The sequence below is a fragment of the Stegastes partitus genome, unplaced genomic scaffold (assembly GCF_000690725.1).
Source record: "Stegastes partitus isolate 25-593 unplaced genomic scaffold, Stegastes_partitus-1.0.2 Scaffold51, whole genome shotgun sequence".
Lineage (NCBI taxonomy): Eukaryota > Metazoa > Chordata > Actinopteri > Pomacentridae > Stegastes > Stegastes partitus.
The window spans coordinates 802,736-820,920 of record NW_007577782.1 but is presented as its reverse complement, the minus strand read 5'-3'; the positions used below and the strand labels follow the sequence as shown (position 1 = coordinate 820,920).

General features: G+C 36.3%; 1 protein-coding gene across 1 annotated transcript; it reads right to left on the bottom strand.

Moving 5' to 3' along the window:
* Nucleotides 1–55: 55 nt before the first annotated feature.
* LOC103376592 (methyltransferase-like protein 7A) lies at nt 56–3,404 on the bottom strand. The gene is made up of 2 exons (XM_008307010.1): nt 2,605–3,404; nt 56–734 (listed from the first exon to the last, which is right to left on the bottom strand). The coding sequence occupies exons 1-2, from the start codon at nt 3,097–3,099 to the stop codon at nt 501–503; spliced, it is 729 nt and encodes a 242-aa protein (XP_008305232.1). The 5' UTR covers nt 3,100–3,404; the 3' UTR covers nt 56–500.
* Nucleotides 3,405–18,185: the final 14,781 nt, after the last annotated feature.

The window sequence follows — 18,185 nt, the reverse complement described above, 5'->3', positions numbered from 1 at the left end:
CAAGCAGGCCAAGTGCTCCCGCGTTTTTGGAATAAAAAAAAACGCCAACGCGCTGCAGGTTTAAAACCTTTATTTATTTTTGACACAATCACTTCAATCACAGCAAAAATATATGTTTAAGTGACCTAATTTTTATATCAAAAAAAGGTACAAATCAACCCACACAGGTAAACACAGGTAGACAACATTCCCCTATTGTTATGATTACATCAGTTTATCAGCAAGCAGGTGGGAGATGAAGAACAAACACCAAGATATACTTCTCACTTCAGCTGTATACAAAATTAGTATTGTGTGCCTTCTCTGTGAGGTTGTCCTTTTTCTTTACAAAACAACACTTTTTTTCTCCAATACAAAAATAAAATTAGTATTAAAGTGACTGGTGTTATCTATATAAGTGGTGATCTTATCACACAGGGGAGGAGAGGCGTTCAATGCTTGGCATATTAACACACTGGTTTGCGAGGGAAGCGTGCTACACAGCTGATCAGACACGCAACCTATTTGACAGCATAGCCTACGATGTGCGGTTTCATCAAGACGAAGAGCGGCGCATCGATGTGTCTCAATTTGAGATCAGAGAATCTGGCTTCCTCCAGGTTCTTCCACGTTGCCCGGGTGATCTCGCATCCATCACCGAAATAGTACCACAGAGGCTGCAGGACGTGCTGGAAGAAGAAGGCCCAGGTCGAGGGGTTTGCAACCACGTGCTCCAGGAAGAAGAAGGCTCCACCCTGCAAGAAAAAAAACATTTGTCATATGGAGACCGTGCAAACTACAAAATATTGGAAGTGGATTTCCATAGTTTCCTCATATCTACAGTTGTCCTCAAATTTATTCATACCCTTTCATTAAAGAAAAGGAAAAAATCATAACAGTCACTCAAATAACTAGAAACTGAAAAAGTGATAGTCAATAAAAATTTGCTTAATTATAATTTTGTGAAATAAGACATTGCTTTTGAATTGTGGTTGAAAAGAATAATAATAATAAAAAAAAACTGTCCCAGACAAATTAGAGCACTTTGCTGATGAGCAGTGAGTCAAAATCAAAATATCTGTCAACAGGTCCAGAAATCTGACTGAGAGTTACAGAAAACACTTGATTGCAGTGATTGGCTCAAAGGGTTGCTCAACAAATTATTACTTTACAGTCCCATCATGCTTGTTTGTTTGTTTTTAAATATTTCTGTTAAACCACAATTCAAAAGTAATGTCGTGATTTTTTTCTTTCTTTAATGGGAGGGTGTGAATACATTTGAGGACGATTGTATGTGAGGCCTGACTTGCAACTTAAGTGAAATATTGACAACATTTCATTCTGATGTTCAAAGACTGTTTTAAGGATATTTCTCATTTCAAGTAATGTTCCTTTAAAAAGTTAATTAAGACACAATGTTATGGGACAGTCAGAGAATGTTGTCAGATTATGTTACAAGAACATTAAAAAAAAATCAGAAAATGTTGTGAAGATTTTTATCAAGGCCTTAGATGACAGAATGTTGTTCTTTTATAAGAAAAATGTTTCTGTAATATGATATATTAACAAAGTAGCCTGCAATATTTTGAGGAAGTTGTGGAGGTAACACATTACACAATCAATAAACTCACAATGTCACATGATAACAAAAGAATGCTTTCAATGCAACATTCAGAAAATGTCTATATAGTCTTTTAACCTGCCTTGAACCCTATTCAGGACTTTCATGTTGCCATACGTAGAAGAATGTGTACAAAATATTTGTTGGTGTTCATTATAGACTTTTATGCTATGTTAAATACATTTTCTGATAAGTTGATGTATTTTTGGTTCCAAATGCATGACAAATGTCCCTCTTTTTATATGAAAAAAAAAACAATCTTCAAAATAAAACAAACAATACCTGTCACCTAAACCAAATGGCCTGGGGTCCAAAAGAATACAAAAGTGGGTTAAATATGTTGTGAATGTATTTTCACTCTTTCTTTGCGGACACGGATTGAAACACTTCAGCAAATAATTCTTTAACACTGAAATGAAAGTATAAATGTCTCAGAATAGAACAAAATTAGGCTTCTGGGGGTGTTGAGTTGCTCTGATGGGTTAAAGCCACAAAAAAAAAGAGAGAGAGAGAAGAAAGATGGGCAGGATGCTTCTGTTTGAAAGTAAGTCGTGAATAGGGTTAAAAATAACATTGACGGAACAAAAATAAAACCAAAAAAAAAGTAGCACTTGAGCATTACTTTATTTATTTTTTTAAACAGAAATACAAATTCTAGCTGGGATGGCTGCAGTGAGGTTATATCAGGTGTTTTCATTAGGAAGACCTGGTTAATTTATTAGTCAGGTTGTGACCTTCAGTCTAATCATCTACCTGTACTTGGACTACATTCATTCACAAACACAAAGCTGTATGAAATGTAAAGAGTATAAAATTAATTACACTGTCATACTGATCCTCATATGGCCCTGCTACATCTTTATTTGCTTGTTCTTCGTTAAGGGGGCTGGTTATTAGCTTGTAGTGGTGAATGATTAATCCAGAAGTTGATCTGCAGGTCACTGATGTCAACAAGCGTGTTTTATGGTGAATAAATGAAATGTGGGGCTGTCAGGAGGACTCACCGGCCGCAGGACACGGTGCACCTCTCTCAGGGTCTGCGGGATGTCGTTGACGGTGCACAGCACCAGCGTGCACGCTACCACGTCCACCGACTCGTCCTCGATTGACCCCAGGTCCTCCCCTGTCGCCACCACGAACCGCTCGTATGACAGCTGGTCGTTGTCGGCCATGGATTTTTGCAGATATTTCTCAAAGTGCGGGTTGGGGTCGGTGCAGATCACCTTGCATCCGTCTGGGTAGTACTGAAAATTGGCCCCGGTGCCGCAGCCGATCTCCAGCAGCGTGAGGCGGCCGCCGGGCTTTGTGAACTGGGTCAGGCTGCGGAACAGCTCCGTCTTCTTGTCGTGCATCTTCTTGTTGTAGTTCTTGGAGATGCGGTATAAACACATGGGGAAGATGCGTTTGTATATGTTGTACAGGCCCACGCTGTACATCACGTGCAGCGGCAGACACAACACATTAAACACCACAGTCCAGAATTTCATTGCGAGCGTCATTTTTGCGGAACTGCGAGCTTCGTGGCGTCCAGACGCGTCGACAGGGAGCCGTCTGGTGAAGTTGAGCCGAGGAGAGGCGCTCAATTGGGAAGTGTGTGGCAGAGGAGTCCCCGCCCCTTCCGCTGGACCACAGGACTGTGTTGAGTCAACAAGTATGTCCAGAGGTCAGCTGCAGTAGATAAATAATGTTCTGCTTCCGTTTAAACTGTTTCATCAAATGTAGATTTGACATTTGTCAGATTTACAGGTAATTTTCCAAGTCAATCTTGAACCATTGTGGGCTTACACTCTTAAAAACACAAGATAGAACTTTACAACTTTAATTCTTGTCAGATATTGCTAAAAAAAAATAAAAAAATACACTAACATGAGAATAAATGCCTACTAGAATAGCAATAAGATATGAGTAAGCTACTTTAAAATAAAATATACTGACAATGGTACTGAAGTAACACCACACACAACAATAATAATAAAGTATAAAATATGGCAAGTATTGTTTAAATGGGACACTTTCTGAAAAATGTCCATAGTGGAACTTTTACAGAATTCTTTAAATTCTTTCGCTGCGAACCTGATAAAAATGTTTTCATACTGCAATATACAGAAAAAAAAAAATTAAAGAATAATCACACACAGAATTAATAACTCAAACACAATATGTCCTAAAAACACTTTTTAAACGTGCTTTTATCAAAATTGAACATCATATAGTTTGGTATTTAAAAAAATAAAATTAAAGAACATAATTAATGTCTACATTTAATGTGTTCCAATAATCATTCAATAAAAACACTTATGTGGAAGGTATTTAGCATGATCCCCCCCTCCAAATAATGTATTTTTCAGTTTGGACTTCTGTAAACATGTTTTCTTAGATAAGATTTCATGAGTTGCACCAGAAGGCCAAGGACCTCGCCTTTCTCTGCTCACTCATGTTTACTATTTAAAATGCACCTGCTAGTTTCAGATAGACTTTCATTTAAAATTGTAACCGTTTTCAAATCCATTGTAATATTAACTGGCTGAATTATTCAACAGAGAATTAACAGAACTGACTGAACCCAAACAGACTACAGCTGTTTCAATGCCACCTTTCCAGCCTACATTCACTAACTGTACTCTAGGTGGTAAGTTTAGTTAAGATAGTTGATTATAGACTGAAGGTCACAACACTTCACCAAATATAAGAAGCCAGAATTTATATTTCTGTTCTGTAAGAAAGTTCTGCAACTACTACTTTTTTAATCGTGTGTTTTTCTTGTAGCTTATTGCTGCAAGTTTAAGGCTCAGTGATCTGTGTTTTACCAAAATGGCGGCCATTGGCAGAGCATTGAATTTTAAGTTAACAGCAAGTGTGTTGTTAAAAGTTCTGCATTTCAGTGTTGACGCAGCATTTTTTAAAATAGTTTTATCTACTCTGGGTAAAATATCTTCTCACTAAACCCACAAGATATTTTAAACTTTTACTGCTAACAGGTTAACACAGCAACTGTTGTCAGCACAAAAGGGATGGACATGAACACTATTGTTGAGTCACGTTTTTGACCACTAGTCTAATATTAACTGCCTTTGTAGCTGTGGTTTGTTGTCTCGCGACTTCTAAAAAAAAAAAAAGTACGAAGAGCCGGCACTCTTATAGCACCACCACGGCCTTTGGCTAACGTTCATCTCTAGTTTTGTTTGCCTGCTGAAAACACTGCAGCTGTGAGAGCGACTCACAAAGTAAATTTACAGGCTGTTCAATTAAAACATTACCCCCCAAAAAAACAGCAAATCTGACGAATCTTATTAAAGTTAAATACTTGTCATTGCAAACAAACAACACAGAGTTTTGAATCAGTTTAATGTAGTCCTCCTGAGGATGCTCTCATCTTTATTTTGGCAAACAGTGTAGATTGTGTCGTGCTTCTTATGGATATTCCATAAGTTTTCGTGAAGCTCAACATAAAACCATGTTTCTAAGTCAGGGAGTGTACAAGTGGCCAAATCAGTGACCTAACCTGCACTCTCTTGTCTGTATTTACCTTCCTTTAAATGATAGTGAGGACAAGTTGATAATTAAACCTCGTCATTTGACAAAGCAATGTCATCTCAAGGTTTTCTGCTTTACTTTGAGTTTTCGATTCTTAATCAGCAGATAAGTTGTGCTTCATTGTTAAAAAAAACTGTAGATTTGTAAAATTGCATGATACCGAGCCACAGCAATAAGAAAGTATCACTGTACTGCTCCTTAACCCTTTATAAGGCACGCCTTGAAATACTTGGAAAATGAAACTTTCAATCCTAGGGTGTTATTAATGGATATTTCAAGATAGTTTTACTTTTTTTGTAAAAATGTTGCAAATCAAAATTAATAAGGTTATATATGATTTTAAAAAAAAAGGTTAAAAAGGGAATTCATAATAAATGAAGAAAAAGTAACAAACTGCAGAAAACATCTATTCAGAAACATTTTAGTTTGAGGTAGTGATATTTACACAACCAGTAACAACGTATTTATAAAGGGCTTGGCAAGTTCATTTAGTGACATTTTTCTTGGGGTAGTGGTGCTGGTACTAATCTCAACAAATAAAACAAAGTGGAGTTCAGTATAAACCAGTAACAAAGCATTTATAAAGTGCCTGAATCATTTGTTAAGTGACATTTTTCATAAGGTTGTGGTATTGGCACTAATATAGAAACTAAATCAAACTGCACATGTTTCTTCAACCTCAAAGAGAGGCACAGGGTGGACATATTGAACATCCAAGGAAGTTACCAAATATGGTCACTTGCCTCCAAAACGGGTTAAAGACTGAACAATAACTTTGGTCTATATTATTCCAATTCTGTTGGGGATCAGTCTTTGATGCTTTTCTACATGGCAGTGTTTTTGCATAGCAGCTCTATAGTTCTCTTTTTTTAGGGGCACAAGAGTGTACTTCATATATTTGCAGAATTCAAGACTTAAACAACATCAATCAATAGCTTGTCTTGTACAGGTTAAACGTATATTTTGAGAATACATTATTTTATCCCTCCATTGTTAGCCAGTAATGCAGGCTGAGGTCACTGCGGGTCAATGCAAACTAAAAAAAAAAGAAAGAAAGAAATTAAAAGCCTCTCTCAAGCTCATCATTTGTGATGCACAGTCCTTTCATATTATAGTCTACAGTTAAAGCTGCCAAGGATTTAATTAGTTCAATACTCACACATTTTAAATGCAGCAAAAGATTTCCTGCTGATGTTAAGCTGCTGCAGTTCTTCATTATTCCACCAGAGAGAGATATAGTTGGAATGCATTCCAAACAAACCCTGTATTTTGAAGTGTGAAGGCTACAGGCCAATAGTTGCAATACAGTGGAAATTATTTATTTTAGTGACTGAATGGGAGCAGTGTGTCAAAAACAATCGAAAAGAGAGTTTTCTTGCAGCAAATTTGCAATGTCACCAACGTACTGAATAAGCTATGTACAATCTTTATTGTCTGACAGTTTGAGATAAGAGTAAACTGCACCAATAAAAGTGACAAGTAATGATGGTTACCTCACATGAACTTCCTCATCATTAAACTATATACATTTCTGTTATTTCTTGACTTTGTATTAAAAACTGTTAAAACCCAAAACACACAGGAGCTGTAAGGCCCTGTGGGCAGCACTGTGGAACAGCTACAGGTCAGTTGAAATCAGAAAATAATAATAAATTCAAGAGATTCATAGAATAGCTGTACCAGAATAATTATTTAAAAAAAAAAGGATCTACTAATTATAACCAAGGCAACAGATTGCAAGCACTATCACTGATTTAATGTAATTATGTTTGTTTAAGTAAGACCCTTTAAAGTTTAAATGAGTAGATTCAATTAGGAAAAAAATGAACTATTTAAAAACAAAACTAAAATAATGATTTGACACAACAAACAGAAACCTACATTTTTTAAATAATACCTAAAAATATAGTTAATTTGTATATATTGATTATATACAATAGAGTAATAATCATCCATATTAATCAGTGCAGGCAAGCAATTAAATCTAAATAGTCTCAATTCTTTATTGGAATAACAATCTCAAGCATTAATTTGTAACTATTCCCTTTATAATAAATAGAGAATAAAGACAACAACATGATCTTAAAATTCATGGACAGCTGAAGCAGTTTTGGTCACCATGAGATCTCTTCTTTTTTTTCTTGAGTTTTTCCGTATGTGTTTCTTGTGTACTTTCCTTTTCGTCATGTCTTATATGATTTCCTGCATCTGTCTCTATTTGTTTGAATTTTAATAGTTACTTTTCCTGTGTGTCTTAGTTGGTTTTACCTCACTTTTTATGCCAGTTCCCAGTTACATGAGTGCATTTAGCCATGGGTTTTCCTCTGGCCTTTGCCAATTTGTCTTATTACCTGCCTATCTGAGCAACTGTTAGCCAATCTTTGATTACGCTAAAGCTACTCAAACAAATAAAAATGTTTGAGTTTTATGTTAAACTAAAGAATAAAATGGACAAGTAGCAGTTTTAGGAAACGACAGACGTTTCTCAGTCATTCATGGTCAGAATCAGTTCTAACCCACTTTTTTAACTTGGCTCTTTCAAATGTGTGATTCTCAAGCTCTGCAGAAGCCTATCATTGTGTAACAATGACCATGTGACTGTGAAGTGAATGAAGTGTGCACTGTGGCCACAGTCCCATTATGTTTGCTCTTGGAAGGCTATTTGGTTAAGTTCAGGTCAAACAGGAGCAGGTACTGACAATACCTTCAAGTCATTTCTATGATTTCCACACCCTTTAAAACAATCTAATCACAGTAACTGCCACTATCAGCCGTTCAGGTTTCTTGAAGTTGTCAGTGTCCTCCAACATGAAATTGTTATCAGTGTCTTAACTGTAAAGAAATTAAATAAATGGAATACACACCACTAGACATCACATTTTTAGTAAAGTATTCTTACAGTCTGTCAGGAACGATTCTGCTTTTAATCCGACTTCAATAGTACAAGAGTATTAGTGATTTGGGTGTGTGACGCAAACATATTTTCTCTGTAATTATTCTGTACTGAAGCAATGACACAACCAAACCAGTTGTTACCAGTTCGCCTTAGGTTTATTAAGTAGGCTTTAGCTTAATGTTTAGCTATGTGTGATATGAAAACTCGTCATGTCTAGGTCATAGAGCATCAGTAAGCTGCATTCTTGCCTAGAGAGGCTATTAAAGGTTGAAATCTGTCAATTACCAATACAACTTGTTCTTCTATTATGTGTGTATTTCTGTGTGTACCGCTGTTGACAACACTGAATTTCTCCAATGTGAGATAAATAAAAGCATATCTTATCTTATTTCATGTTAACTCAGGAGATTAGAGCCAATACAATACAAAATCTTTAACGCTGAGAGTTGGAGCTCAAGGAGCTGTGGGCTGCATCACACCACATCTCGCAGAGAAGTATGCAGGGTTTTCCTTATTTTCTCTCACTCTTACCAGGAAAGAGTCCAAGATCGTTCCCCTGAAGGTTTAAAAAATGTGCAGATGTGAAGGTAGTTTAGATTTTCTCACTAAAAGCTGAGTACATGCACATACCTGTATTTTCCAACAGAGTTCAAGTTAGGAGCCATGACAATCCAATCCAAGGAATTTTACCTAAAAAAACCCAAAACTGCTTATTGAAATATGCTAAATAAACTAGCCCATGATTGAAGCTAATCACTAATTGCTAGTGCACTGGATTATAATCATATATGTGTTACTAAGTTGCCTTTAAAGCTGCAAAAACAACAAAAGTGAACTAGGATTTGACTATTAGTCAATAGTGAGTCCTTTGCTCACCCATTATTTTCGACAGATGCTCGACAAGTGCTGAGTGTTGATGCAGCCTCTGCTGCCCCTAACAAGCAGCCATCTCTGAGACACAGAACACAGTGAACTCTAGCTTAGGTAATCTACTTGTTGTTTTTTTTTTTTTACACCAAGCTTTTTGATGTCAGTTGTAGTAATCCCTGCAAAACCATGGGTTAAACTTAGGGCAGCCATTTTATAACCAGCAGAAGGGAAGTGTCCTCAGTGACTGTCAAAATGAACAGAGTGGTGACTGATTCTGGAGCTGGACTTCCTGCTTCTCCTGCACTGGACTCTGCTACTGTCACACTGCAGAGGAAACACAGAGCTGTGTGACTAATCACCAGAGTGGACTGTTGAAGACAAAATCATTAAAAAAAAAAAAAAAGACTGTATAACCTATTTCTAACAGGGGACTGCAGGCAATATCAAAGACTCCAACTGCAACGTAAACCACGAATAGCAAATGTGGATTAGAAGGAACGTGAGGAAATAATAGGACTCTCATTAACCTAACGGTAAATATCTGGCTTCAGTTCAGTTTGATATGATTAAGTCAGATGAGGGAAAACTACCCTGATCACCTTTTTTTAGGGGCTGTTCCATCCTTATTGGCATTGATCACAATAAGCAGCATGAAGCTAGTGAGTCTTTTGTCAGTTTTGTTTACTTCCTTTGTTTATACCAGAAAGTTACCATAACTCCACACAAGTGTCTTATGTGATACTACAATGTTTAATGCAGATACAAAGCAAAACATTTAATCTTACTTATGTGGGATGAGCAGCCTCCTTAGTATGGCAGGAGAAATCCCCTTTAAACAAGAAATGCTGTTTTGTTTCACACACAAGAGACTGATCAGGTAAAACTATTCCTTCATAGACGAAACAGTAAAAGTTACACAGTGAATACTGAATGAAATTACTAACAAGCAACTACTAGAAAAAAAAAAGTTCTATTCACAGTGTAAAAATACACTTGCTAAAAGTGAGCATACTCACTGACAACATGAACTCCTTGTTGTCCCCAACTTTTTTTTCAAAGTGTATATCTTTGGGTTTTTTTGCCTTTATTTTAGAGCAGTCGAGATAGACAGGAAAGGGGGGAGAGAGAGACAGCAAAGGCTCGTGAGCGGCAGTTGAACCCACGACTGCTGCGTTAGGGAACTATAGCCCCTGTTCATGGGTCGCCTGCTCAACTAGGTGAGCTATAGGGACACCTGTCCGTAACCCTGATAGAATACTGTCTGTTGCAGTCATGAACAACACTCCTATTGGCAAGAAGCTGGAGATGGCAAAACAGAATAAAAATGTAATTTAATTTAATTTAATTTAATTTAATTTAATTTAATTTAATTTAATTTAATTTAATTTAATTTAATTTACTTAATTTTTTTATTTAATTTTCATGGATTTGGCATAACATTTGGTAATGGTGTCTATTTTGGAAGGAATTTGTCTTGAAAGTTGTCATGTTCTTCTGTTTTTTTGTTTTGTTTTGTTTTTGTTTTTTTTCCACAACTTCATTTAGACAAACTGTCATCTGAAGGGCTAAAATCATGAAAAAGTATGAATATTTGGTAATTATGATCAGGACTGATGTAGATTAAAAGAAATGTCATTGAAAGTGAAAAATAATATCAATATATTCAGTTTTTTGGGAATTGTTTTTGATGTAGATATTTTGGTCTTTAAGGACTTCTGTGTAACTTTTTAAAATGGACACTTAAGGGTTAAACAGGTTCTATTACAACATCAAAAAGAGACGTTTTTGACAGAGCAGGAGATAAAAGAAATCAAAGCAGGAAAACACCATTTATAATAGTTAATTATGTGGATACTGCAGCATGTTTATTGTCTTTTAGTGAATATCATCTAAAATACAAAGGCATACAAGGCTTCCTTCCATTTTACACTCATTTATTTATTTATTTATTTATTTACATTATGATGACTTTGCACAAACAATATGAACTGTTTCGTGGTACCCCATTGTCCATGTCCCCACTTCTTTGGTGACCTTATTGACAGCGGTAATGGTCTCCACAATGAGTATCCCTCTTTGTCCCATCCTTCTGGGAGCCAGTCCAAAAATATCACAAACCAAAATCAGTCCCAAAGTATTCAGTCCATCAATGTGATTTCCCACCAGGCTCATGTGTGTCTGAAACCAAATGAGAAACTCAGCTGGAATGGGAAAAATACTGCATGAAGATGCTGCATGAAGAATGTCAAAGCAAGTTTTATTAAGTTTCATTAAAGCTGAGTGGAAAGGTTACAGGCCCAATGAGAGGAAATGTGTTTTTCATAACATTTAGGTAAAAGATTAGTGACTGTACAGAAGGAAGAAGAAGTTGTTTATGTCAAGAAGATTATAGGGAACACGGCCTTGTTGCATCCAATGTGTTTAGACTTTTGATGTCTGATCCAATGTGTTTAATCTTCTAATGTCTGTGGATGAGTGCACCCTGTACTCTCAGCTGTTGATTATCAAGCACAGGATTGTTGTACTGCCATTGCAGCGAAGGCCACGCCTGTACATGTATAAGATTACCACGCTGCCTGCACTCATGTGTACTCTCCTGCAGACTGCTTGCATACTGGTGCCTTCAAAGCTTTGAATAAAACAAGACAAAGACAACTTGGACTACTGGACCTTATTAAGATCATAGAAAATTTCCACAACACAGCGAGAACCATGACAACAACTCAGCGTGTCATGATTTATCAGTGCAAATGTGAACTTGACAAATGCAGTTTTATACTGATGAAAGAAAAATGTCTCCTATTGAGAAGTGTTATCATCTGCTTCAATATTAAACAACACCTTCTGGGCCTTGTATAAAAGGAAAAAAAAATGAATAGAAATCAAAATTAGAATTAGGCAGTCTCCATAGTCTAAGTAATAAAGCATACTTGTAGAAGGCAAACCTCAGCCAAGTTTTGAGGCACTATGCTCCTATAAAGAGTAAAAACCAAACATCATGGAAGTTATGAGTTTTTTCTCGACATTTCTTTAACTTTGTGAAACACCTACATACAACAGACAATGTTTAAATCACTTATGTTCATAAACATGTATTGCTATAAATTCTACTGAATTTCCAAAATGAATTAAGTATTGTCAGTCCTTGAGTAGGATGAGCAGAAAAACAACAAATAAAACATTACTGCACAAAGAAAATAAATGAAACTTAGAGGCATAAATCAGGGCCTCCTGGATAGGAGAGGTACGCTGCCACCAAGAGGACAGTCCTGAAAACACATCACTTTTGTTTCTGAGATGATTTCTAAGAAACAAAACTTAACAGCAAACAGAGTGGAGTCAAGAAATAAATAACTGGCAAGAACAACGTTTTAGAGGAGGATGTTATACATTAATTTTTAACCAGCTCTTGAAATCCACAAGACGACGTCAAGAAAACATTGCAGTACTTTCAAACGTGCATGTATGAGTAAGTGTCATACAAAATGTACAAATGCTTGTTAAAATTTTCTTCATCATCACAACAGGCCTTTAGATGATTTTGGTTGTGATTAAAATACATAATGAAACTCCTATGACATCATTTTAATGGTGTTTGAAGGAAAAGTATTCAGACAATCCAGCTTATCCTCTCGTTTGCACCATTTTCTAAAAATAGACATATTTAGTGGGAATGGGGTAAATGCTAAGTTACAATAAACTCACAAAGCAATCCTGAAACATAAAATAGATGCATACAGTGACAAAGATGACCTCTGAGGAAAAACCATCACCCAAATTAGCATTCACATTGATTTTAATGGTTAATACATGACTTTATACAGCTGTGAAGAAGAGTTTTGTGAAGTAATATTCTTCCAAGGCAATGATGCCCTTGTTAGTTAGCATTTTCTGGAAAAATCTAGTTTGGACAAATGTACTGGGCTGATGTCATACCAGTTGGATTTAGGTAAAACATATTTAATGTTTAGATGCATTAGAAAACTAGGAAAGTGAGCATAGATGAAACTTTTGCCGAGTTTTAGGAAATTCAAGCAGTTCTGTACAGTCCTGTAAAGGTGTGAAGTTATTCTTTACATCCAGTGTGTTTCAATCAATTTGGAGTGTTTTGATACATTTTTTCAGTGTTTTTAAGTAGCTCGGTCTTTGACGCACAGTGTACAGTGTCTTTGTTTCACACCATACAAACTGCTTTGATGTAGAGGAGTTCAGAAATATACAAAGAGAAAATTTACTGACCCATTTTGTTCAACTTCAGTTATAATGAGTCCAGTGAAAAGGACAGTGTCTGCACGCTCAGATGTGAATGTGTAATTATAACCAGAACAATACCAACGCAATTATCAGACTCTTTGGACTGCCAATTTTCTTTCAATGCTCATTAGTGCAACAATACAAGCGTTTTTTCAAATAAGTTTTCTTTTTTTTTTTTTTCTTTAATCCCCTGAAAAACTGAACAGGTCATATCCGTTTGGAAGGGCTCATGATATGAAGAGAATGTGCAGATATATACTTCCACCTGCACATGACACTGTTCATGTCTGTTTCAAAGGCCGTTCATAGGAAGCAGCACCATCAGCTGGAGGCAGCACAGTAGGAGCATAATATTCCAAAACCAAAGACCTACACAACAAATAAAAGATACAAAGTTGTTGGAGTCATTTACAAATTGGCACAATACAAGTTACTGCAATTACAATATGAACATTTGTGGCAAAATCTATTTATTGGAACTGCAGTAATCAGCAGATACCAACACATGAATGAATTTTGTTGTAATTTTCCCATGGGGCAAAGCTTTACAGCCTCAGGGGCAAGTTTAGACATTTACAGTTATTTACATTTTTAAAAAAAAGTTTGCTTAAGCCGTGACATACTTAGTGTAGAACTTGTGATTACAAGACAATGTCCTCAGGAGTCATATATACATACCACACACATAAGAGGAAAGATTGGCACAATTTTACATGCTGTCTTGCAGCAACACTTGCTGGGACACATAGCCTACTAAATATAAATGTAAAGCAAGAAGACCAGAGGCAGCAAGGTTTATGTTTTAACAGTTGTGAACTTTATAGGGCACATTGGTATTTTTACACTGTATAAAGGCAGGATAACAAGGGGAAAAACGGGATAATAGTGTTGATATCACAATTAAACCGCTTTGGTAACAGTTAATATCTTGTTGCTGAGAGTTACCACTCTTTCGTCTCTCTGGTAAATCAACCTATGTAACTTGAGCCAGCAGACAGTTAGTTTATTTGAACATAAAGACTAGAAACAAGGGGAAATAACTCGCTTTGCTCCGTCCAAAGGAAACTAAATGTATTTTGACCAGCACCCCTTAAGCTCAGTAATTAACAGATTACTTGTTTAATCTGTTTTACAGGGTATGAAGTGACTGTTTCTCGGCCAGAAGCAGTAACTTCCTGCATCGTCTACTGGTTGCCTGGCAACTGGTCACAGCAACTTTATTGGTATGTATTGACTAGCATACATTGTTAATGCATGCACGACAGTATAGCTGAGATAATAGTCATGACTTTTGAAAATGACTTAATATTAAAGTACTGTAACACTGTTGTGTTAAAAACAAAAAGAACATATTTTCTAGCTACATGCTAGCTTCATGTGGTTAGCTTCAAGATACTCTGATGATTTTAGTGAAGGTTTGTATCATGCAGTGGGACAGCTCTACTATTTTTCTTTGATTAATTATCTACTTTAATCACAGTTCTCATCTTCCTGCATGCAAATGTTCCAGTAAACCAATTCCCCCATCGCTATTTCAAGACTTGTTTAGTGCCAAAGATTGGTTTAAAGTAATACAAACAAGCCAGAGCGTTTTTCCTCCTGTTAAAGAATAATGTTTGAGGTGCAGCCTGACCATTCTACACAACCCTGCATCAGCAGAAGAAAATGGTCTGACTATGTGAGATTAACCTCAAGGAGTAATTACAAGTGGTGAAATGATCTTTTTGTAACTCAGCACTACTTGATTTTTTTTGTTCATTTTATTTTTTCAGAGCTATAGTCTTTAGAGACTGCCTTAAGTGACATCACATGAAGCTATTTATCAAACACAGATAAAGCTGGGGTAGGCATTTTTTTGGGGGGTTTTGTTTTGCATGATTGGGCATAAACTTTCAAATAACCTTTGGTCATATTGTAATTCAAGTGGTCTGAGAGGAAACTAGACCACTGCACCTCCTTTTGGCTCCATTTTCCTGCTTTAGAAGATATGGGAGAGTTGGGCCACTCAGTCGTTCCTATTAGACGTTCTAATGCAGATGCGTGTGAACAATCTTTCAAATGGTGGAAAGTCTGATTCAGTGGTGTAATATTCTGTAGGAAAAGTTGCTGTTCCAACATTAGCAACAAATGCCTACACTACAAGCAATCTCAATAAAGATAATGGACTTGGAGTCTAAAAAAAGGTTTTATCTAAAACTGTTTTAGTGGATGGTTTAGGTTGTACATTGACGTATCATATCTGTATAAAAAAATATATTAAAAAATCCCTTTTCCACTGTCTGACATTAAATCAGACTAGCCTTTTCCTGCTTTAGGTCAGTTAGGATTACCAGAATTATTTGTATTTGTTAAATGCTAGAATAATGAGAGAGAGATCATTTAAAAAAAAGATTTTTATTACTTTCTTCAAAGTCAGAAGTTTATATACACTAAGATTACTGTGCCTTCAAACTACTTGGGAAAGCCCAGATGATGATGTCATGGCTTTGGAAGCTTTTGATAGATTAATTGAAAACATTTGAGTTCATTGGAGGCACATCTGTGGATGTTTTTTAAGGCACACCTCAAACACACTGCTTCCTTTTGTGACAACATGGAAAAATCTAAATAAATCATCCAAGATATCAAGATGAGAATTATGGACCTCCACAAGTTTGGTTCATCCTTGGGTACAATTTCCAGATGCCTGAAGATTCCTCTGTTCAAACATTATATGCAAGTATAAACACCATGGGAATGTCCAGCCATCATACCGCTCAGGAAGGAGATGGGTTCTGTGTCCCAAAGAGAAAGTGTTTTGGTGGAAATGTGTGTATCAACCCCAGAACAAAAACAAAAGACCTTGTGAAGATGCTGCTGAAGCTGGTAACAGAGTGTCAGTATCCACAGTGAAACGAGTAATGTACCGACATGGACTGAAAGGCTACTCAGAGAGGAAGAAGACATTACTCCAAAAGAAACATTAAAAAGTCAGATTACAGTTTGCAAATGCACACAGGGAGAAAAGCCTTGATTTTTGGAGAAATGTACTGTGGTCTAATGAAACTAAAATTAAACTGTTTGGCCATAATGACCATCGTTACATTTGGAGGAAAAAGGAGGAAACTTGCAAGCCTGAGAACACCATCCCAACTGTGAAGTATGGGGGTGACAGCATCATGTTGTGGGGGTGTATTGTGCAGGAGTAACTGGTGCGCTTCACAAAACAGATGGAATCATGAGGAAAGAACATTATGTGGAAATATTGAAGCAACATCTCAAGACATCAGCCAGGAAGTTAAAGCTTGGGCACAAATGGGTCTTCAAATGGACAATGACCCTAAGCCTAATACCAGATTAGTTACAAAGAGGCTTCTGGACAACAAAGTCAATGTTCTGGAGTGGCCATCACAAAGCCCTGATCTTTTGACTTTGAAGAAAGTAATTAAAAAAAAAACTCTCTCAGCATTCTGGCTTTTAGCAAATAGAAATAATTTTGGTAATCCTGGCTGACCTTAAACAGGAAAAGTTTAGTCACATTCAATGTCAAACGGTAAGAAAAAAAGGTTGTATGTCTCTCTATACAGTGTATGTAAACATCTGGTTTCAACTGCATTAACTGATTACATTAAGTTGGATTAATTCAATAGCCTTCCCACCCAGAAATACATAAACAGAATGCTTTGTTTAACAAGAATAATTGAATTTTGTATCAAACATTTATATTTGATATTTACTCAAATAACTGTCACAAAATCAAAGACTACAAATATTTTGGGTTATTTATCAATGTATTTTACCTAATACACTATTTAAGATCTACATGACCAAAGAATAAGTGTTAAAACCACAGGTTTAAGCACCTCGCCTCACCTGAAGTCACAGCTTCTAGCTCCTCACTGCATGGCCTATATCCTACTAGACACACCTTGAAGGTTATATAACTGAACCCTTTTGGCCTGCAAAGCCCTTTTCCCTCTAAACCACTGCACAGAGAACAAGGAAATGGACTTTCTACCCTAGCTTTGTTATTTTATATGGTCAGTATGTCACAGTAATGAGCATCATCATGGTTCTTCTGGGTGCCTTTATTTATATTGCAGTAGATCCCTGTGTTTAAATGTGTTAATGAAGGAAGTTCTAGTATTGTCAGCCTACTTTATTTAATTCATCAAACAATTGAACAGTGCAGGTACTTGATTTGACCTGTAGCTCTATTTATTCTGCCTTTTATGTGTTTGATCTTTTTTATGTATAGAAAAATAATATCCATTCATCCGTCCATTAACCTGACCATCATCATCCCCAGACAACACGCAGCTAGAATGGCTTTCTGAATCCTGTATTTAAATGTGGACTCCACATCAGATGTTCTGTGAGCCTACATTATCAACTTTGCTGTAATTTCTTCACATTAACTAAAGCGTGCAGGATGGGTTTGACAATTGCAAACCACTGAATAATCAGCTTTGCAAGCTGATGGCACAAACGTCATTTTGTGAGTATCAAATGTATCACAACATTTCATTTTTATATTATTCAAGACTTAGATTTGTGCTGGGCAGAATTAAGGCTTACAACGTCTATATGTAATAGACTGCTTATTTGGAGATCTCGTGCTTCGGGCAAATACCAGAGTTTGTGTCTTGATAGGATTTAGTCTGTTACCTATGAGGCATTAAAGACAGTTATATTATTCTAACAATATGTATGCAAACACTTTTAAACCTATACAATGTGGATGTTACGATATTACACCTTTTTACAGGAGATAGTTTGACATGTCAATAGGAAAAGCTACAGTCAATGAAGAGTGATGTGCATTCAGCTGCTTTGGTTCCAGGATTGTGGTTTTGTGCAAAATTTCTTTTTTTTAATTGTTGAAACTTACTGGAACATTTGCATGCAACAGAGCTATTATTAATGGCTTTGGTAACACTTGTGCTTTTCCAACTGTGAAATGCCAAATGTTGCTAGTTTTATATCAGAATTCTATGTTTTGTTTGGTCATCCTTTGGTCTTCACTCAAACTACTAACTGGTTTTACTGTAG